Here is a 24159-nt window from a genome sequence, read left to right on the forward strand (position 1 = left end):
ATTTCGTTGGACAAATGTTTATCATGAGCTTACTTTACGTTTAGTAAATCCTAGGGAACGAACTTTCAGTTAATTATGCTAAAATTTGACGCTTTTTTGCACATTTCTTTGCTCCGATTACACAAAACCACATTCCAATCTGTTTCTAGACACGGATACGATATTGCGAATTTAGTGTTACCAATGTTTGTGTTTATCTTATGTTTCGCTTCAAGCAGTACAGCAATTTAAATATCAGAATCCTTCATTTGATCTTTCTCGCAAATGGGGGGGGGTTTTAGATGCCTATATTTTAAGAGATTTCATACAGAGGTAAAGGATGCCTTTAAATCCGTACAGTTAAACAGTTTCCTCTATTTGGTGTAGTTTCGCTGTTATTTTGCCTTTTACACGTTAATTTCTTTAGTTCATCTCATTCTTCAACATGTAAATAGTAATTTACGAAGCAACAATAAACACTACTACACAATCCGGAAGTCAACGAAATATTATCAGAGTACAATTTCAAACAAGCGTAACAGTATTCACCGAACGAAAGAGAGATTCACGCATTCACAAAAGCTTAGAGCAATTCTAGAGCAAATCTACTGAACAAAATGAGAGTAAAGGTAGTAAAAAAAACATATTCAGCTGTGTCATGACTCTATGTCCTTTTTTTTCTTATCATACATCTTGAAAACCAAGAAATATCCAGCGCATATTCTTACGTCGCTAAATTGCTATGTTTTGTTTTACGCGAGTTAATGACGGCAAAATAGCTTCTGTCGTTCGTAAGCTATATTTAAAGCGGCGTGTAAAATTGTAAATCACGGTGCAATGATGGTAAAACAAACTTACTGTTAGCAGATTAAAACCAATTTAAAAAAAAATACATCATTCGTATAAAAAAATGTCTGTCGGCAAATTCAGGCTTACGTAAAATGCTCATTGAGTTTACAAAAATCGTTTTTGTTCCCTAAAAAAGTGCCTTATCAAACACCCTGAAGGGGATCACTTTGCAAATCGCTCTTTATGGATGTGTGTGTATTTTTTCTTTTTTTTTTTCATCGAGCGGCAGCATTTGCACATGCAATGCTGATCACAAAACAAACGGGAACAACGCTTACGCCTGCCGTTCCCTGTTACCCAGTTTCAAAATCCCTCGCTGGCGGCGAACGTCTTAGCATCGCCGCCGGTGGAGGGAAAGTTTACACAACTAGCGAAGTATCGAAGCGATTATACGAACACAAATCTACACACAAAGTAAACAGTCAACAACAACAAGGTAACGTCCTTAGGCGTGCTAGCGGAGGCGACGAACGGCCCCCGGCTGGCTGACGAGAAGCCACCGAAACCGGCAGGATACACGTCATAGGTCGTGCCAAGGGAATGGTCGGACTCACCTCGTGCGGTCTTCATGAGTACGTGCGCCGCCTTCGAGAAACCGATCGCGTTATGCGCCATCAGCTCTATCCGGTAGTAGGTGTCTGCCTGCAGATTGCGCATCTCGTAGTTGGTCATGCGCACGATGTCCTGCTCGATGCAGTGCTCCTCCATCTCGGTCCAGATTCCGTTCACCTTCGTGCCCTGTGTGGGGGGAAAAAAAAACCACGATGGTCGTAAGCGCGTGCGCACTTGCATCAGGATGGTGCATCCTCTCGCGATCACTTACCGGGCAGTACTTGATGCGGTACATGTCGATGGGCTCACCATTGTCCACGGGTATGTTCCACCGCATGTCAAAGTGATCGGCGTACGGTGACGTAACGATCGGATCGTTGTCCTCCTCTTCCTCCTGGATGGGTGTGTGCAGTATGCGAGGTGTTTCCGGTTCCGAGCGCCGTGGTGTGGACTGATCGACGTACGCACCCCACTGGCTCAGTCCGACAACGTTTCGGGCCGCAAAACGGAACGAGTAAGCCGTCTGCGGTCGCAGACCCTCGACAATGTACGGACTATCGGGAGACCAGGTGCGATTGTAGGCAAAGTTCCAATCGCTCTGGAATTGTTCCTTCCACTGCACGGAAAATGCGGTCAGTGGTAGACCAGGCTCAACGGGCGGTGCCATCACATCGAACGTGATCGAGGTCGCACTGACGATGCGTGGTTTTGCCTGCGGTACCATCTCTGGGATGCGTGCCTCGCGCAATTCCATCAAATGTTCCGCACTGCCCAGCCGATTGTTGGCGACACACTTGTACGCCGTGAAGTAGCGGCGATCGCGCGGTGTAATGATCAGATCACTTCGAAGTCCGTGGTTTTCCACACGCATGTTCGTATCGTACAGGTCCTGCACGCGTCGATCATTCCAGCGCCATTCGATGGTCGCGTTCGGGATGGCTTGCGCAAAGCAGCTCAGGTTGGCTGGTCGTTCCTCCCACGTGTACACCGGCGGTAGTGCCTTCATGTGATCGAAGATCGGTCGATACTCTACCGTGATGTGGCCAACCTTGAAGGCAACATCTCCGCGATTTCGAGCGATACACTCGTACAGCCCGTCATCGGTGGTGGTGAGTTTAGAGATACGCAGTGTGCCGACTGTTTCGCCCTTCTCATCATCCGTCGACTGCTCCAGGATGATGCGATCGTCACTGACCTGCAGTCCGATCGAGTACTCTTCGACCGTACCATACCGGCGGAAGGTGATCTCTGGCGCAGGACGACCGAAAGCCTTACACAGAAACACCGCCTCTTCGTTCTCCGACACCGTGATGTTGATGAACTCAATGATTTTTGGTCGGATTAGCACGTTAAGCTTCGTCACCGACTCCGATTGGCCTGCTGGGTTACGTGCAATGCAAGCGTAGCTGTCGTGATCCTGCTGTTCAACCTGACTGATGTCGAGCTGCCCGGTGATGGAGTTCACGGAGAATCTGTTGATCAGGACACAAGGGTTCATCGGGTAATGGTCAAAAGTAGCCGTTAGCATGAAAGTTGAACTCTCAGCAACTCACTGCACTTACCTGTCCAAATCGGCCGCATTTTGTTGGGTTCCCTTCTTGATCCACTGGAACTCGGGCACCGGTTTGCCGGTGGCGTTGCACATCACCGAGAACGATTGGCCCTCGACGGCGTCCATCACCCGCGGTAATCGCTGGACTTCGGGCATGATCTGAACTTCGACCCTTATTTCGCGGTTTTTCAGTTCGCCCGTAGACATGACAGCGGCCCGACACGTGTACACGCCATCATCCGCTTCGGTAATGTTTTTGATCAACAACCCCCGGTTCTCGATCACGTACCGACCGCTGGATTTGATCTGATTGGGGGGAAAAACGACGGATAGATGGGTTTCGGGTCGTTCGTTAAAAGCCTCGTGGAGTGTTGCGTGTTGGCCTGTTTGGCCACATGACTTACCTGATCTCCGTTTCGAAGCCAGTCAACGGTTGCCGGAGGATTGGCCGTTACCTCGCAACGCACGATGTAGTCCGTGCCCATCAGCGGGCGTTGGTCTGTGGGAGCATCTTTCCAAGTGATGGCGACTATAGTCGAAACGGAAATAGAACCATATGAAGCGATTATACGAAACACGTCTAAACTAACGACCAATTGTCTTTCCAAACTTGCTTAAATCAAAAGAAATCTCCAAGATCAAAAGGAATGGAGTACCGATAGTGTTCTTACTGCAAGTACAATCTGTACAACACAAGTATAAATAGTAGTAATATGGAACACACTCATGAATCGCGTGACTTTGCTCAATATCAAGCAGACCCAAATCGGGAGCGCAATAAAACTGTACACTCCCTGCAAACCATTTTCTTGTTCATTCCGGCCGCGCAAAAGCAACACATTCTAGGCCATTTTTAAGGAGCCTCACGAATCGAATTCATATTCACCCGATCTAAATTAGCCGCTTTAACGGTGCCTTTACGGTTCACCACCAAGTGACCGCCGCTCGTCGTTTGACGGCAATAAGGCACGCCAAAAACCACTTACCATACGTTTCGACCACGACAGCCGCATTCAGCTTCTCGGTGACGGAGTAGGAAGCCGCACAGAAGTACGTGCCAGCCATCGATTCCTGCAGCGAGTTGAAGATTAGCGCCAGTGCCGTACCGCCCGCTATCGACTCCGTGTAGATCATCGGCGACGACTGGCCCGCCCTGGAAGCAGAGAAATTGCATTTTCAAACAGGATGTAAGACACGGCCTCTGCTCGAGGCGCTCGGTTGGTCGGTCACGAGCAAAATCGATCATCGGTTAGCACGGATGAGGAGTCCGGATGGTGGATGGTGAGTGAGTATGGATGCGGTTGGCGGTGGTGTACAGAGAGAGAGAGAGAGAGAGAGAGAGAGAGAGAGAGAGGCTGGACGAGCGAAACAAAGATACTGTGGGTGGAGGAGAGTTGCGATCGGTTACGGTGTGTAAGAATTTATGCACAGCATCGATGCGCATTAGAATGCGCTCGAATGGTAAGGCGCTATGATACAGCAGAAGGCATCCCGAAAGCGTATCAGTTCACAGAATGCAGCAAGTGTATGAAAGCCCTCGCCACAAGACATTGTGCGGAAAGGGAAAGCTGACAATATGATGCGTTAGGCTCGAAAGAGGATAAGCATTTCTCTCGGTGCACGGAATGGTCGTCGCGTGCACTGCCAACAGACTATACTATGCAAACAGATCAACCTTTGGCGAAGTATGCTAATTGCTTCAATAGGTGCCATGTTGCTAGAGTGTACTTCAGAAAATCGATAATCGTAACACACGTGTGAGGACTTTTCGCACGGCAAGCGAAGGCGTGCCGTTCATCGTCCAAGAGTTTGGTAATTTAGAAAATGTGCTGTATCAGGTTGTGAATTTTGATATGGCCGACGTGAAACATAGCTATATAATAATGTTTATGGAAACGATAGTTCGTAGTTGCCAGGGAAAAGGCCAATACAAATCGGTGCTTTAGATGTTTGGTAAACTAATGTGTGAGTAGAACTATTGATCAATATCAAAGTTGGCTATGGCTTCTAAATGGCATGGGCTCAAATTTGATTATTTGTAAACTATCAGATATGGTTATTGGAACTGATACATGTTTCGATGTGTTCTGAAATTTTACCGACTGGAAATGTACCTCTGGTGTAGGGAGCTCGCGTGAATTGAGAGTGGAACGACATACGATGTTTAATCCTTTGCTAACACAATAAAAACAATTAGCACGTGTCCAATATCGGTGCATGTACGTTGCTACAAAGGCTTGCGTGATCACGCTAAATGGAGAAGCTTAGCTAAATTGCGAGTATATTCTTTGCAATGTTGAAATCGAATTATTTGTTTTCATTAGAAGCATTATGGTTTGTACAACTGAGAGTTTTTATTTCGTTAGCAAAAAGGCTGATGTCAAAACGCTATATAGCTCTGCTAAAACTGTACATCTACTGATCTCCTATTAGAAACAGGAGAGGGAGGCCAACTTAGGAAATTTCAAATTTTCCATGTGAAAAAAAAACATTCACGCTAGTGTACATAGCGCTGCAGTGGTGCGTTTGCTACAGCAACATTAAACCTAGCCCAAACATGATTAGAAAGCAAAACTCGAATGATGATGGGACATTATATGATTGACTAAGATTAATTTACGATCAGAAAACGAAATTACGGCTCTACAATGAGCGAGAGGAAACAAAAACCCATTCCTCCCACATTCGACGCAGAAAGTATTAACAATAAAAACGTGAGATGGTAGGGGAAGAAAATGTTGTTAGATAAATATAATCAAACCAACTAAAATGCAATGCAATGTAGAAAAGAACAAAAAAGAAACACCAACAATGTTCGACCATTCCTAGCTATGAATAACGGTAACTTACTTCGGTGGAAGCCTACGACCTTTCGAATCGTAGAGAGGATAGTAATAGTTCATCCTACACCAGGAATAAATTATCAAGAAAAACAAAAGTTAAACCAAAAGTATGAGGACCGTGACGAAGGATCTAGCTGGTAGCAGCGGAATGTATGGAATGATGGAAGAAAAGTAGCAACGAGAAATGAGTTCTTGCTCACTGCAGACAACATAGCAAGTTTGAGATTCAATTTAAAGTAGCGTTACCGGTGAAATAACAATGCAAAGTTTCGTATGATTTCAGCATTACTGGGATTACGTGGAATAGCAAGGAGCAATCTTACCGACCAAATAGATTGTTTGTTAAATTGTTTCAGGACATAAACTTGTGTTTCAAATAGAGGGCGATCAATTGAAATGAATATTACTGCATGATTTTTGGAAATATTTGAAGGCTAAAGAATTAATGGAACATGATTATCAATATCAATGTAGAGCAAGATTGTTAGCCAGATCTAGAGCATTGATTTTACTTAATAATAAGTACTCTATAGGTCGGAAAAATCTCAGCTAAAAGCGCTTGATTTTGCTTTGTATTTCACGCACCGTTTGATTGTTGTAGTCTCTTTGGAGGAGATACAATTCGAAGAGGCGGCAAAGGCGGTTATCGTACTGCTGAACCTGTTTTGCCTTACCGAGTCACTGTAAATGTAAGGGAAATAAGTTACTTACGGTTTTGGGAGGATGGTCATGTTGCGGTTGTCGTTCCATCTGAGATCCGAGATGAGATTAGTATCCGGAACATCCGGACGGCAGGTTAGCAGCAGCGAGTGTCCAACCGGTTTGCGTTGTACGGAGGATGCGGGCAGAATCTGTAAGCTGGGCTGCTTCTGACGCTGAGCCAGTGCGCATCCTGCCAATGGAAAATGTGAAGAAGAAGAAAAAACGTACATCACACGCTGTGTCTATCTATAAATGCGCCCACGTCGCCAAAAGGGACAAGGAACAGAAACGTACACATCCTCTCGTTCGTTTGTGTGTGGAAGCGCTTGAAGGTTTCTTTGCACGCGACCAAATACTATCTGATCCCGCCTAATGAAACCCGACGAGAGCAAACCTCAATTAAAACATTGAAACTATTTTACGATGCGACGGAAGTTCAACAACTTCTTACCCAGCTTTAAATGGCCCATGACGATGCCATCGCTGTTCCACGAAGGGCAAATGGGTTTCGCCTCGAAATGGGAAGGAACAACCCGAAGAGAGACATTCTAGAGCGAATTTGTAAAGGATCTGCAAGCTAACACTTGCTCCAGCTCTCTTTTCGAGGAGACCATATTGCTGTACCGGCAGTCGGTAGGCAGACAAAATTATGACTCAGCACATCAGCCACAACACAGCATTGCCGGTTGTGTATGGCTTCTTTATCAAGATGCTACGGTGCCAACTTACGAGCTTCTGTGCCCTATTTTCCTTCGCGTATCATCCAAGGCCTATCACATGCCAGCCGGATCCTGTTGTAAAGACACAAATAATGATGCCACCTTCACCGGTTGGGGCGCGATTTGGTTGATGATTTTATGCGGCGCTAGGTTTATGACGTTCGCACTTCAGTGCATCCGGCTCGTTGCTCGTAGTAGTTTGTCCTTTTCTGCGGATGCAATACGGGTGTATTTGGTGCAGTAATCCTCACCATAGCCTGTCCCATGAACTAATGCAAATTCGCGACAAGGCAAGGATTATGTGATCTGTTTCCAGCCGGCTTAAGGCTCGGATGGATTTTGTTTGCTGTCAGATATTAGTTTCTCGACGACGACACATCGACAGAGAGTGGATTTGAATCAGGTTTTAAACTTTCGGAAAGTTTCTAGTTGATATCGAAATGTGATGTCCCAAGCGTATATCCACATTGACATTGCTTGGATCGTTCGTTTGACGTCGATTTCGTGCTAACATCGTAGAATAGAGGTCCTTACGGCACCAAAAGTGCCATGTGGGGGTGAAACAAAAAAGTATCACACCAATGTGGACTGATTTTTTACAGCTCTCAGTCAATGCCATCCCCAAATATATTCACGATTCTACAGCAACATTTGGCAGATCCATCATTCAACGCGACCTCGGTCTGCGTCAGGTTTAGCGTCATTAATTATGTTTCGAACCGGCACGTTGCCATGATGGGCCTCCGTTTGCGGCAGTTCTCGAAATAGCTGCACCATATTGCACATATTTTACGTGCGGAGTTTCGTTTACCTTTTGCGAAAGTTACACGAGCGGCTCTTGCAGCGTGTTTTAACGGTGCAATAGTTATTCGCGACGTTATTGCATCGGGGGAAGAGTCGCGTATCCTGCATCGTTTCCAGTTTAATCGTTTGACAACAAATATTTGATGGTTTGACATAAACGAACGAAAGCAAACAGCAAAAAAAATCAAGCAACAATTTTCGTCACATGAGTCGACCATAAAGTAAGCGAAAAATGCTTCCAGTAGCAGAGTAGCAAAGTTTTCGCGCCTGAAGAAACGATTGAGATGATAATCCTTACACGGCACCTGGTGGAGTCGTAAAGGATGCTGCCGAATTCGGTTGCTTCCGGGCGAGTTTGGGGCAAGGATCGTTTACGGTACACAGAAAGTGGCAAAGTTTCCAACGACGATCTGGAAGGGGAACGATCGAGTGAAACTGCTCCATCGTGCGGTTGGCCCACGTGCAGAGCAGGAATAAGTTTACAATCGTGGTGTCGGATGAGGAATTTATGGCGATACATAAAATCTCAAGACCTTCTAAGGCAGGGAGATTTGGTCGTTCTGGCGCCAAAAGAAACCCTCCTTTGCCGCTAGGCTTAGCCAAAGGGCTTAGTGACGGTAATCGTGAACCGCTAACGAGAGAAAAAAAAAGTAAATACGAGCAAAGATCGAGAGAAAGAAAAAGAGAGAGAGAATTGTTTTTACGATGGACGGATTGTAGAACCACGGTTCGACGTCAATTAAATGTGATTTTATGTGGGACATCAAACGATGAGTATTAATTTTTTACAACTCACACTTATCGGTAGCCAAAGGTGACTGGCCTGGACGACGGAATTGAAAAGGACACGGTTCGTAAAACAAAAAATAGCATTTTATGCTTCCGAACGCTACAAGTGAATAATGTAGCTAAAAATTGAAAATGTATGCCGTCGGAAGGACATAAGATATACACACATTTCAATATAACAACGAATTAATAGTCCACTGAAAACATCGAATCTTGCACGAAAAGAAATCACTAGGATTACCGTAGTACACCAAAGTGAATGGGAAATAGCAGCAAATTGCTAATCATTCATAAAACATAACACAATTAGTAGTAGCAAAAGTTGAACAAGTAATGTTAGAACGTATTCTTGATTGAGGAAACTGCAGTCGAAAAATCAATATTTCCCAATAAATCATTTCTCTGCATCCATTCCCGGTTCGATGGCAGCTTTGTGCACAAGGCCTCTTCCTACCAGCGTTGACTACGCAGACGGCGTCGACATTCGCATTTTCATCTAAAAAAAAAAATGTCATCCATAAACCACGCTCATGGCATCCTTTGGCTTACAGGGGCACTATCGTTTTTTTTCTTGCTTCCATTGGCACGAAAATGTCATGTGCGGCCACTGAACCGTACACAGATTATGAATAGCTAAACGGTACGGGCAACGAATGACGCGAACGACCGTAGAAAAATCTCTGCCTAGATGCAAATGGTGACGTCGACGGGCGACATCGGTCGATTTCGTGCCTTCAAGGGCTACGGAAAAAAAGACACCCATTTGCACTGTTTCATAGATCAAATTTCTAGCGGAGTAAAAAAAAGAAGCAGCTAGCCATCATCGCTGGGAAGCGTACGCGCATACGGCAGTAGCAAAAACTTGGCAAACTTGCCCAGAAATAGATGAAAGTGCATTAGATTATCTTTTTGCCTTTGTTCTAATTGGATTCTGAGGAAATGGTTTTGCCGGCACAAGAGCGCATGAGAGCGAAATGAGCAGTGGGTGGATGTGGCGTCCGTTATATCACCCACTGCAGCTAGCATTGAAGCCACTGAGCTAGCCGGAAGCATTAGAAAAGCAATTTGATCTTTTTTAGCTCGGAAGTAATGTCACTTTCTGGCTAGCGAATCGGGAACAGTGAGGCGCATTTTAAAGCACCATTTCCAGCTGAATCAACCGTGCGGAAGACGGTGTCCGAGTGCTGATTCTTTTATTGCAAATCGTTCAAGCGAAAGGGAAATCTTATTGACATTTGTCCGTTGACGCGACGAGGCGAATGAAACGGAATGACAAGTCTAAAATGAAATCGTAACCAAATGATGCATGGGATGGCGGATTGAACGGGTGGCTAAAACGATCAAATAGAATGTGTATTTCAACAGAACACTGCTGACTTGCTGGGGTGTTGCTAAAAGATTTGGCAATGGCACACAAAAAAAAAGAGAAGGCGACATAAAGCAACCAGTTATGTGCAGACAAACCGAGTGTATTATTTTTGATGTTGATCGATGAGAGGTAATAATGATGGATTTGTTGTTCTCGGCGCAAATACTGGCGCGAATTCTGCTCGTGGCAAACGTATACACCCGTTGCGTTGCGTTTGGTTCGGGGCTTGTACCGGAAATATCTCCTGACGGTGACATATTATGGGGCATTATTTCATGCTTCACCAAATCCTGAGCGAGGTTGCATTTTATGTCGAGTGACAGGTTCAAGCCTTCGCTGCGGAGACAATTCGACAGTCGCAAGACAAAAGAATCAACGGACACTGGCACGGAAGGTGGTACGGTGATGGTGATCCTTTTTTGTCTTCTGGAAGCCACCAATCTATGCCTTAGCCTTCGGAGTAATGGAACCATTCCTCAAGGGAGAATAAAACAATTTGTGTGCCTTTTCTCCTGCTCATCCCTACGTTTATTGATAGAGTGTTTCTACGGTTGAGCACCTTTTTGGTAAGGGCATCACATGGATTGGTTTTGCATGGAAACCTAAAAATAAAATGCTTATCCCTTCCCTCTAGCGAAGCCATACGGTGGTTGATCCTCGCGGGAAGAAGTCGTCACCACAACCGCACGATTTGCATGGGCTCATTCGATGCCAGATTGCACTTAATAATAAATTACCGGACCACAATCGGTTCCACAAAATGGCTCATTAATGTGTCGGATGCTAAATTTATCGTGAGTCTGTTTCTAGTGAAAGCTATAAATCGTCACGCGTATAAACTGTTGCTGCATAGATTAGATGCTTTTTCACCGGGCGTGGATTAGACTCAGAAAATTGGAAACCGAGCTGAGAATAGACATCTTGTTGCAAGGTAATTCGGATCGCACCACAAGAGAGAGAGAGAGAGAGAAAGAGGGAGCAGCTTTAAAAGGATTTGCTTTATCCATCAATAGGCTCGTCTAATGCACAGACTGCATTTATTATCGGTTTATTTAATGGGTACACCTCGCCTTCAGCTCGTATCACATTTGCGTACTGCGCCCGCACTGCTGGTAAAATTAATTTTCAGCACATTTGCACAATTGCCCGAGTCACTATTAATCACGAAATCAATTAAGTGCTGGAACGCCATCTTCAAGGATCGGTTCTCCAGCCACATTGCTCCTTTTCACCTGCTGCATCGTGCAACGAATGAAATATCAATTACTTCAAGCAATTGAATTGATTATTGAACCAATTCGAAGATAAACAGCGTGCAACAGAACCCACTCTGGCAGCCCTTCTACCTGATGGTTGAAATCTCGCTCACACCGGATGCGTTTGGTAAAAGACGTTTCTATTGCATCCCCGGAGAATGAGGTCCCCCTAAAACCCAATCGCAACACATCAAACCTGCTCTCACCTGTCCACGAAAAGTTGCACCCAACTGCAGGTGTTGTCTGTACAGCTTCAATGCAACAAAACGCTGGCACACTCGTCGTTAAATCAAGCGAACACAGAACAATGATTGCAATCACAAGCCCTGATGCTTCCACATGTCTCGATGAGGGCGCAAAACCAGACACTTTATTTGCACGCCTCACACCGGCAGCGGGATGCGTTTTGCAGTGCGCAATCCCAGAGATGCACACGGTGCACTTTCGATAAGAAACGCTTACGCCAACACCGTCCACGCCAATACCGTTTTCGTGCACGGTGTTGTGGAAAATTGGTTTACGTGAAAGACGATCCGGGTGCGATCGGCAAAGCACTCGACGGACGAGAAAGTTCCACATCCTATCCAGCTCTCTCCATTCGGGGGGTTTTTTGGAAGGATTATGTCGAGCAGCTTTCGTACCGCTTCTTCACAGACTTTTATCAACCCCACAGTTTGGTAGGTGCGTTTCGTTCGAACCATTCAAACGGCTATTGATCCTTGCGTGTAGCATCAAAGGATCCGCCGGGCGAGTCTGCGAGCCTGCGAGTGTGTGGGTGCGTTCCTCTCGTGGGTGAGTTATTTTCTGAGATTCACCCACTCACCGGCCGATAATGCGGGAAATCTTTTTGTCGAGCTCTGCCGTATGCCCAATACGCGCACCGCTGTGCATCCTTCCGGAATGGTACACGTGCTCAAAGCCGGTACACGGTGGTAGCAGCCCTGCGGAGAAGCACAAACACACTTTTCGTCCTCGTCCAGGCGCAGGTAACCGAGCGTCTACCGGCTGGCTATTTATTTCCCGGATTAAAGCATTATGCGAAGAGTTGTGTAATGAATAAGCACTCCAGCAGCGCCGGTGTAGAAGCACGCATGAACGATCGATGTGTGGCAGAGCTTTTTCGTGCCCGGTGTGTGCTGGAGAACGGAGAATTTCAACGATGCCGAGCGAAGGATGATGATAAAAATAAATAAGCGGCGTTTTAGCACCACACCAGCGACAGGATGGGTTATGGGCCACAGATTTTGCACCAGGCTTAAAGCACAACCCGCACGAGCAAACGAGGCAGCAGCGCAATCGATCAGTGACCGCACCGTCAATTTCCTTCGCCAACACAGAACCACCGGTAGACCACATCATCAGTCGGGTCCGAACTGCTGCTCTCGGGCCCAGCAGCTCGGTCTGGCTGGTGGCGGACTTCCGGTGGTCGACAAGATAACGTTGCTAATGATAACTCAATTGCCGGGTCTTTCGGCCAATCGGGTTTCGGATGTTGGCACAGAACGCACGAGAACCAAACGAACGAGAAACGAGTCTGCCACCGTTTGATGTTTTCTCCGGTGGAGTTTTCCTGCGAGAAATCGGGCCAGTGAATCGACAAACGAGTCATGATTTCCCAGACCGCAAACCCTGCACCACCGGTGTTCCGATTTCGCGCCCAAACCGGTGCTACGTGACGCCCGGACCGCCCGCGGCAGATCGTTGGGAATGTCGACAAGAATGATACCACCACCGGGTCTATCTATAGGCCGCCCCTTTGGTTTGTCTTGCCTGCCGGGTGGCTCTATTTCCGTACTTCATTTGCCATCGTCCGATGGGGCGCGGAAGACATATTTGATGGTCGGTCGTCAGTTTTTCGCGGCAGGCAACGAGGGAGCGAACGCGGAATTGATGGACGAAACACGCGGGACCTTCTTCCGAGCGGCCGACGGGAAAGATTGACGGTTCCGGCGGGAATTCGGTGGCTTTCCCTCTGTACCCGTGCCGATTCGGGAGCGAGAAGCTGGGAATGAAAGTTAATTTCATTGCACCAATACACCGAATACGCTAAGACGTAAATGTTGGCGCTATTTTGGTGAATGGGTAGGGTTTTTTTCTCCCCAAACCCCGATTCCGTTTCATTCGGTGCTGATTTCAGTGGCGTTAGTTTTCCGGTAGAGGGAAGATACTTTTCACCGGTGTAGAAACGTCGACCTCAAGAGGGAACGAAGTGAAAGGGCCACGGTGCTTGCCTCACTGGGATCGTTAAAGTACCCGTGCGCGCGGGTGGTTTTCTTCTCTACCCGAGACACCCCGCCGGTTTGCCGGTGAAATATTTGAGGTGAAGAATTTAGACGAAACGCCATGACAGAATATTCGAGGCCTCCGGCGGGAAGCTGGAACGTGTGCCCGATGGCCACCGGAACCGGGGGCAGATGCTCTCGCGCGTTGATGGTTATCAATTTTGAAATAGTTATGCCACTGGAAATGGTTGTCGAGGAATTTCAAATTCGTGAAACGTTCCCGGGAAAAGAACGAAAAGAAGAAACACTAAACTAGAACATTTGTTGACGCTTCTGACGTACGGCAGGCTTTAATCGCAGGACATACCAAAATCATGGCATGCTGTGAGAAAATGATTCCTAAAGGCGTGCTCGGGGTTTTTGAAGCGCGCAAAAACCAACTGTCCTATTTTTTTGTGCGTTGAAAAAAAAACAACTCGAACAAAGGCATTCTAGTGCTGCTCAACCGCGTAGAGTGGACCGAATCTCGGTGTCCCCAAAACTCGACAAAATGTCACTTGAGCTTGAAGAAGGTTCCGAATAACGAACGATGAGAGCGTTTTCTTCATTCGATTGTATCACACGATCGGTACGGGGCCGTTATTATAATGATTTTATTTATTTTTTTTTTGTGTGTGTCCGGGCTTCATTCGAGACCATCCAAGGCGTGGTAAGGCAAGAGGCAATCGAATCGGGCGCTACTGGTGCTTAGTCGTTAGAAATAACGCTGCTTCCGTACAGTAGATAAGCACGCCGCGCGATGCTGTGGCTTCGTCCTCGGCCGGACCATGGGATAGCAAGACGAGAGTCATTTTCGTAATGACCGGCAGCTGCTATGGGAGCTTAGTAGCTAAACCAGTACGCAACCGGGTCCTGGCGGAAGTGAAATGAACGAAAAAATTCAATATACCGGATGTGCGATGAGCGGCCACTGGCTGCGGGTCTGCTCTCAGGCAACGGAAGAAAAACGCCAAACAAGGACAAATGAGGGTCAACGGAAATCATCTCGAGTGAATTCCGGTGCACGAGAGATTTAGCGCACAGTCGTTGTTGTTGTGTGTTGTGAATAATGCATAGAACTGGCAAGAATGTAGATAGTAACCTGGCGCTAGTATTGCCAAGGGAACTAATTCAGCGGTTGAAGGAAGAATCCCGAATTCACTGCGGATTAATTATCATCGGATTAAGACGAACAAATGCAGATGGAGAGAGAGCGAAACCTTTCATTTTATCGCTTAAAACCATAATAAAGTCAACCTGACAGTGGGCGGTTTCTCAGTTCTTTCGATCATTCGCGTCGTTTATGCTCTGCAAGAGAATACAGTAAAGCTTTGTTGCTTCTCATAAAGAGCTGTATGAAATGATGGATTACATTTATTTTTTGCAGTATTTATTTAATCCTTCTATGGCGTATCGTACCCGTTCTCAGAAGCAAGCGTCTTTTCGCAAAGTGTGTGTGAAATGTGGGATTTTCCCACGAATTTTAGCACCCCCAGTGTGATAGGTTATCGCTCATTTGGCTTATTTGCCGCTAATTAGTTGTGTGCTGTTCACAAACGCAACCAGTGCGCGGGGTAATACGTTATTTATGAGCACGGGGCTCTCTGATTCGTACCTTTGCACAATAAGCATAAATATTGCTAAATTAATTCCAACACGCACGGGGGTTATCTTAAGCGAGTGGATAAAATATGCAAACACGAATAAAAAGGCACACTCTTCAGAGAATGCATCTGTGCCTCGTGCGGATGCATCTCTTGAGACATCGGTTTAACCTTTATTGAGGTTGCCCTATAAAAAAAGAACCAACCATGTACCCCATTCGTACGATCACCAGCCGGCTTCGGTTGTGGCACGAAAATTCATCCACTTGACATCCCGCTGGGTAGACGAAGAAAATGCCACAGCTCCTTCTGCTACTTCTGCCCCCGATCTCGGGCTCATCTTCCCTTCGGTTCGACATTTACGATATTAATTAGACGCTCCCTGAAGTGGGCCCCAGCAAGACAACATCATCGAGACGCGCCTGTGTTTCAATTGGATCGGAGTAATAAATACCGTGCGCTCTCCGCCGAAACGCGCCTCGAAATGGTTGTAGCGCGCATAAGTGGGGTCTCGATTTCATGCTTTCTCCCCCCTCAACACACCTCTTTGCGCGTCGCAACCCACCCTCGTTCGCCCTCACTCGTTTGATGCACGGTGTTCTGCACCGAGCCAGCATCGAGGACGACGGATGTGTCGATCGTCGCACCGACGAACGAATGAGATCGGATCCGATGCCATTTGGACCTAGGTAGGCTAGGAGCGGGATAATACCAACCAGGGAGTAACATGACACCCGCGTGTGCGAGCCCAAGTGTTGGGTTTTGTGGGGGAGGCCTGTGGAACGCTCCCATGTGCTCCCGGATAGATTTTCGATGCTTTTGAAAGGATGCAAGGGCTATCCGCCACAACAATACGCCTGCGGTTTTCTCGCTCGCCGAAGGAATTGTACACGATCAACGAGAGGGTATGCGTAGCCATCCGACGTCTTAGGGACGCCTCGTTTGCTTTGCTTTGGGCACCTAAAATTTAGTGCCCATATTAAGCAAACATTAATGGAAAATATCGCTCCCCATGTTTCATTTATCAGCCGATGTAAAACACCGCCCGGGAATGGGGAAAAGGTAATCGAACTAAATCACGGTACAGGAGAACGTTGCACTAAAATTGTTGTTAGATAAAAATAAAAAGCAAATCAAACCCGCGGCTCGATCGCTTATTAACGCGCCACGTTCAAGGGCAACAAAGGCCATCAAACTCGGAAATACAAACGCACCCGTGTAATGATGCGTCTCAATTTCCTGCGTTTCCTGGGGTCTGCATGTCGATCTTCGGTAGCATTACGACCGATGTGTCTGATACGTGGGGTTGCCGGCTGAGCTCGCCATGAGCGATGTAATTGGAAAAGGAGAGGAACGTGGGTCAGAGAACGGCTGGAGGACCCTACGCTGGCTTTTAAGAGTTGAAGATACCGCAGAGATAGCACCGGCTGGAAATGCTTACTGGCCGTACATTGACGTGCATAACTCCTTCCGTAGCTTCTTCAGCTTGAAACACCCCCACCCAGCAAGGAGATACAATGGGTTCCTTTCTATGCGCCTGTTGTGTGTGTTGTGCGTTATTTGTAGCTTGTCCTCTTTCTCCAGACATTCGTAAATCCAGACTACTGGATCAAAGTAATTATCTCAGCATAAGTGGATTAACATCGTGCTGTTTGTACTTGGGGTTGGTTTATGTTCGGAATCTTCCGACAACGTAGAGATTAATATGGTATCTTCTTTTAAAAAGCATGCCCACGAGGAGACTGAACGATAGCCAAAAATTGTCGATTAACCTGCTTTACGTGTAAGGGGTTTCATAAAGAAGTGCTTTTTTGTTTGAACGCAAATCAAAAAGCTAGACCTATGAAATGCACGTTATTTTCCAATTATGCCATGCTGAAGGTGTGAAACAAAAGAACGTCATTTTTAGTGACATTTTCCCGTTTTTTTTAATATTTATTTCGCATTCACGCTTAATGTGAATTGAAAAACAACAAAAAAAACAAGCTCAAGACGGATCTTGATGGCCATATGTTGTCGCACCGTGGGAAGTCAGCTCCATCTGCATCGATTCCGATATAGCGGCATTTGTAGACGGACGACGTGCGGAATTCCCCAGAGGAATCTTCCAGAATCATCTCCAGCCGGCTTCGCATTTTTCTGGCTGGCTTAAGTAGCATTTTTTTCACGCGCATTTCATCGCCCAAGTCGGTCGTAGCTGACGATTTTTCATTTTCATTTCATACCCCCGTTTTTGAGTGCCATCCGTTGCCGGATGTCGAATTTCCACTGGGGATACATTTGCTGGATGCAAAAAAAGAAGAAGCAAATGCTGGTATGAAAACTGAACCAACGATCGAACAGCCAGCCACCAAGGCGCGCATCATTGCTAAGTCGCACCGAATTTGCCTCCCGATGAAATCATTCACCACACCGAGGATGGAGAAGACACACATTCTTATCCTCCGCGCGCAATCCGCTTTCGCCACTTCGGAGTCTGGGAATGGTACACTTTTTGCCACTTTGTATCCGCCAAAGGCAAGCCCTCTTCGGAAGGCGTTCGTTAGCCGGCAACTATATTGCACATATGGTGCCTCATACACGGAGCGACGGTGGAAACACTTAATACGAGGAAAATGATATCGAAATTCTTGCCGGTTCGATGCACAGCTTCGACAATCTCCAATGATCGAGGAACGGGTAAGCTCATATCTCCGCTGGCTCTCTTATGGATGGTAATTGAATTTCACTCAACTACTTTTTATCGCTCTCAACCTGGTCCGCCGCTTGGCATATGATACTTTCTGTGTCTGTGTTGAAAAATGGTTTCTCCACAAGCATGGTAACATTTGTCGAAAACAATTTGCACCACAGCTTAATAATATAGCGGCAATTTGGGAAAACGTAGCAGTGTTTGGATATTTCACCGGACTTTTCGCTTAGTCATGTTTGAAATCTCGAAATCGGCGTTATGTCGTAGGGAATGCAAATTGTCTGACTTTTTCCGTGTTGCTAAGGTTAATCATTTGAAGAACAGCGCAAAATATGCATGAATATTGTCAAAAGACTTGCAAATCGAGCACTTACTTTAGAGCAATGCACTTCAGAGCGACTCTTAGAAATAAATGATGGTTGCTTCGGCTTTTTTTCCTCAACCGAGCGTTCTTATTCGGTCTTGATCTGGAGCACCTTTCGGCCGGTAGCGACGGAAAGGGCCGATAAGAAGCCACTTTTTTTTTCTTCTGATTTCGGCACGTCCGGTCTTGACCCACGCGTTTCAACGACTCCTTGATCGATGCCGACCGGACGCTGACCGAATGCCAGGAGTCGCTGCCAGGCGGTACATTTGCATCGCATTCGAGTCCGGCTTTTAGCGGTGGTGCCAGGCGCGGATTGAATGTATTTCTTTATACACTTGTTCATAAATATTTCATGACCGGCGTGAGCAGGAGCAGCAGCAGACGGTTTTCGCCGGCGTCGTTGGCGATATGAAATATTTATGTCTTCAGCATATTGACTGCTGCTGGCGCCTGAAGCAACGCGAGCTGTTTTCGCGTGAGTGCGCATAATGGCTGCAGCAAGACGCTGGTAAAATGGGACTTTTGTTTGAGTAGCCGGGTACATGGCGGCGAATGGGTGGCGGGCGAAGGAAAATCCGAGCTGATCGTATTTTGCTTTTTAATACCTCGTATTCGAGATCGCAGACGATTAAGCGTTGTATGTTTATTTCCCTTTTACATTGATCGATTCGCTTATGCATGGATGGTGTCAAAAGGAAATGGAGATATTTTCGAATATGCGAATGACGTGACGGTGAATGCAAATTTCGTCCCCTTTTCAGCATGCTGTCGGTTGAAACTAGCGTACGAGAATGCCGTATCAATGGCAGCCATGTTTTTGGAGTTAGAAAAAAAGGAAAAATAAATAATGTAACTTTTGTTTCTCTATTTGTTATCCAGCATGAATGTTGGTTGTACAATGCGGCTATTTAAGTACGATATTTTCACTGCAAAGACAACAGGCAATTTTAGGTTCCCCTAACAGACTACAACTCAGTCAAGCTATAAAACCACACGCCAACCGTACCCGTACAAAGATGAGCAATTATTATGCGACAACTTACAGCACGTTTGTGGGCTAATATGCTACTCTGCGGATTGGTTTGTTCATGCGAGTCAAGACCGAAGGTGGTACGCTAACGATGCTGTTATGCGACGGTGTGGACTGCACAAAACGCGCAAGTGCTGGTATGACTCGTTTTAATAAAACAACATTCCACACCGTGCACAAAGCGTTGCAATTTAAAATCCACATTCCGGCCAGAACGGTCAGGTTTAACCGCTGGCACCATCGGCGGCGAACCAGCTGCTTGATGACGCACCACAGGACATGGTATGAGGCATTCGGCGATGATTGTCTCGTGGTCAGAGACTCGTTCATAAATGATTCATCGACCAATTGGCCCGGGTGGCCGGAATGGTTTGTGTGGTTTGACCGCAAATGAATTTATCGTGCAAAACTTCCCGTCCGTCGCCGTAGTAGGCCATGAACGGCATTGTTTGTATGGTGCCTTGATGGGGTGTCAAACTGTCAATTGCGTGGAGTTGGGTTAGCGATGTGTCGGCGTGTGGAGAGAGAGAGCAAAACGATAGCCTTCGTTTTCTTAAACACGCATACCGGCCAATATCCATATCAATCGCGCGTAAGGGCCCTATCGTGGGTGATAAAAATATCGCTTTGTGCTATCATTTTAAATCCTCGTAAAACCGTCCGAAACAGTTCTTCAATTTTGCGTTTCGCTCCGATGCGTTGCCATTCGATTGGTGTTACCCTCCCACGGCATCTGCCATAAATGTCTAATTTATTTCCACCGCTTTCGACGGCCACAAACCGAACCAAATTTTCTCCGCAACGCGTTCAGGGAGTTTTCTGGTAACAGGACAAGTATAAGGGCAAAAATCCACCCAACCCCACAACAGTGCAATGAAGTAAGCCCATCATTTCTCTAGTGGTGAGGCGGAGCAAAAAAAAGTGCTCTCTGCTACCGAAGCTATACGTCCCGGTGCGTCCAGCGCGTCGGGGGTTGAGAGAATCTATGCTTTCGGAAAACCCTGCGAATGACTCCCAAGGCGATCGTTTCGAAGGTTGAAACGACCCGTGAGGCCGATGGTGGCGGAAAAGACACGCTGCAACGAGCCCTTCTTAGCGACGACGCGGGCTTTCAACACCTTCAGCACATTATCGAACTTCGGAACCCCAGCTTCCGATCGTTCAGCACGTGGGCGGCCCGTTGGCGTAACGCCGGCAGACAACGCAGCATAAACATAGCATAATAATAAAATGTTAATTATCATACCATTTGTGTTCTATTCCCCCTAGCCGAAAGGAAATGCCGGAAAGCACATTGCGAAGATGTGCGCTCCCGGTTTCAAGGAGGGGTTGAATTTCTCGCCCCGTCAGTGGTAGAAAGACTTATTGAACTGCATTGAGCAGATAAAGAGCAGTCGGAATGGGACGAAACGCAGGTGGAATCGCTTATCTGAGGGGAGAATACTGCGTCTTACTGTGTCATATTGAAAGCATTTTTGGAGTTATCCAAACATCGACGACGACGGCGACTCAACGGTATATCTTTAATATGGAATAGTTGGAAAAACGTCTCTTAGCAATCATGCTTCCATTGAATGCGTGCGTGGAATGAGAAAAAGTTCACGTAGTTTGTATACTTTGGACCACTACGAGGAACCAGGAACTAGATACGGCAATCAGCAGGAGGCACGAAAATTAAAACAAACTTTCGTGGCCCAAAAAGTGACGCCACTCTTGATAAGTGATTTATGTGGCTCGGTTTTTTTTTCCACCGTCTCGCCGAGTGGTTCTCAATATGCCGGCCAAAACTATCCAATTATGAAATGCATTATTCTTGTCTTTTGAGAATGTTGCTTTCCCTTTAAGCTACACCATCCCCATGATGGCTGATGGGTAGTTTTTGGAATTAAAGCGAATGAACAAAAAAGTGAAGAAACAGAGGGGGGGAGCATGTTATGAAATCTATGAGTTATGGGCAGGGGATGTCTATGCCCTGTGCCCTGGGCACGAAATCTGCCTTCCTTTGCGACGAGAACGTTCATTATTGCCGTTTTGTTTCCAGAGGTCCGCTCGTACGGGTAGCGGGTAGCATCTCTCGGCTGGAATCTTTAAAAATTGTCTTCAAAACTAGCGACCCTTCCCGCGGCTTCAGACAGAATAAAAGAAGAGAAAAAAAAACACGCCAAAGGAAAAGTTCGTATGCTTAGCACATCTTGCCCGACGAGCTGAAAAGATCATCAAGATAAATGGCGCATAAATTTAATGCTCATTTTCATGTTTATACTGCGCGAACAATTCGGGTTTCCATCCATCGCACGACTGACTATCCAGCGTCGATGACGAAAGGCATTGTTTTGAGACAAGAAGAGGCACATAATGCAAAGCTGTGTTTTGAGCGGAATGAAAAACATAAAGATTTATTATTGATAGGTTGTGAAAATAAATAAATATTCGCCGAAATTTGTTGGGCAAGAAGTTGTATCCTAGTTCAGGGGTACATTATGCAAGGTTAGATCAACGGGGAACAGGTAACGGATGGCTTTGATCGGATGGACATCTTCAACAACATCGCGCACTCGAGATTCCTTGCCTGTAACAGTAACAGGATATGGTATCTTCCTTTGCCCAACAAGGAGTCAAGGTCATCGTGGAAAAGACACGTTTTAGGGACGTGATTAAGATGATGGCACTCCGCTTCAATTACATCGTGTATTCACTTTCTTCAAAGCATGATAAAAAATGTGGTCTACGTAAAAAAAGTATAGTAGTTGCGGTGCACCTAACGCGTCTGAATACCGTCTCACCAGCATAGTTTGCTGATGTAGATGGAGGTCCTAAAAATCCTATCCATCACGGGGCACAACGAGTTTAGGGGAGCGCAAGTCGTGCTCGCCAACCCAACCGCTGTCAGATTCAAATGATTGAACGATTTTACGCTGTCATCGCTGTCATTCTGGTGCGCTCATTTTTCCACCACGAACGGTTTTGCTCCAAAAGATGAGGGCTAAAAAGATAGTTTAGCTACGATCGGTCCATTTGTCGTCGACGGAATCGGTCAAGCTGCTGATTGCTAATAATCGCCACTCAACGAGCAGCACACGACTAGTTTGAAAAGTTTTCCCCTATTCCTCCGTCACCAGCGCACTGGTGGTGTGGTGAAATCAATCATCAATTTTTGCCCTTCCAAAAGTCGATCCAAACCTAGCCAAGAAGGGCATCAATTCACCGAGACTCCAAGTTGTCAGGAGGATATTTTCGTGCGCCTGTTGGCTGCGGGCCCATTTGCGAACGCTAGCAACCGTCCACGGGTTGCTCGATTTTGTCGACGGTCAGTGTCGATGTACTAGCCAAGCCCACCACCGGAAACCGGATATGTCATCGTTGTTCATGTCCACATCGCCCGTTAAAGCGAATCACAGCGTCCCGGGCACAGTTGGCGTGGAAATGTGGCTTTCGCTTTCCACTAATTTGCCTCCCGGCACACACATGTCAATTATAAACTTTACAACTGTCACCGGGTTCGGACACCAAAAACGGCAATTGGATTCATACGACACCAGCGCATTTCCTCCAATCGAATTTGGGTTCGCTTTTTCGTACGACAGTGGGCGCGATATGACATGACGGGCGTACTGCCGTTGGCAGCAGCAACCGCCATCGCATGCTGGGGTTTTATTGCATTTTACATTCAATTTTGTTTACACACACAGCGTCAGTTGGCCGCGGCGAGATGTGGTTTGCTTTTTTTTTCTCTCGCTTCTTTCGATCGAGTGAAACATGCTGTCCATTAATGAGCCCAATGGTGTGCTGTCTGTGCCATCCATGAGCGAGCTGAAAGTTGATAGGAAGGAATTAACCATTTCCAACCGTTTCCAGCACACGCTTGGCCGCTTTTCACTCCCCCCGTGGCATCCATCGAAGGCAGTTGATGCTGGGGAAAATTTTTAAACGCCCAACACGGGCCCATATCTGTAGCACGATCGCGGGCGCGAGCGTGGTTGCATCGCCCATCGCACCCATGAATGAATGAATGTGTGGCCATTATTTGTTTTAATTGAGTTCGCGTCGGCACATTCACGATATTACCTCCCTTTCGGATCGCTTCGCCGTTGCGTTGGCATGCAAAGTCGCTTCCTTTGGCGTGCGAACGCGCACCAACGGTCGAAGCAAAAATTAATAAAACACACGACCAACTAACGGGTGGGAAAGGAGACCCGATATGCCGGTGCGTTGCGGAAGCGTAAAATGAGTTTTAAAAGCGCGGATGTGGTTTTCTGCGCCTTCCGCTGCAACGTGCATTGTGGCTCCATCCGCGGCATATCAAACGCAGATGATGGCTGGTTGGTTGGTTGGTTGGGTGTGAGCGAACATTTTTATTTTATTGATGAGCGTATTATTCTGGTGAAAAGAAGAGTGATGTGGTGGAAATACATGCATACCCATTGGATCGTTTGTCCGGCGATGGGTCGAAAATGCTGCAAACGAGGGTCAGTTACGGACATTCGAGGGCAAATGGTCATGTAAAATTAACGTTTCACACCGGAAATCATATTTATAGCATGGTCTGTCGTACAGACCGAAGCATGCGAAATGGAATTCGGTTATGGTGAATTGTTGAAGCTGTCTTTTCGTAAGCTTGTGCATGAATATGGTGTAAAATTATTCCAATGCCCACGGCACACAATTTCGCACAGCCTGTCATGATCTAAGAAATCGTTCAACCCACTCAATGGCGAGCCAGCCATTAAAATGCTTGCACGGAAAATTGCCCAAACACGCGCCACACGATAGAAACGACGGGTATTCGTCCGG

At 46.5% G+C, this 24159-nt stretch overlaps 1 protein-coding gene across 1 annotated transcript in view; it reads right to left on the minus strand.

Moving 5' to 3' along the window:
- Window positions 1-24159, minus strand: part of LOC128721524 (fasciclin-2) — a 46598-nt gene that overhangs the window by 11272 nt on the left and 11167 nt on the right. The window contains exons 2-8 of the mRNA XM_053815286.1: window positions 6487-6667; window positions 5783-5836; window positions 3919-4085; window positions 3337-3461; window positions 2943-3238; window positions 1652-2852; window positions 1383-1566 (exon numbers count right to left, since the gene is read on the minus strand). Coding sequence (XP_053671261.1) covers window positions 1383-1566; window positions 1652-2852; window positions 2943-3238; window positions 3337-3461; window positions 3919-4085; window positions 5783-5836; window positions 6487-6667 — 2208 coding nt within the window. The remainder of the gene's footprint in view (window positions 1-1382; window positions 1567-1651; window positions 2853-2942; window positions 3239-3336; window positions 3462-3918; window positions 4086-5782; window positions 5837-6486; window positions 6668-24159) is intronic.

The sequence above is a fragment of the Anopheles nili genome, chromosome 2, assembly GCF_943737925.1.
Source record: "Anopheles nili chromosome 2, idAnoNiliSN_F5_01, whole genome shotgun sequence".
In the NCBI taxonomy this organism is placed as follows: domain Eukaryota; kingdom Metazoa; phylum Arthropoda; class Insecta; order Diptera; family Culicidae; genus Anopheles; species Anopheles nili.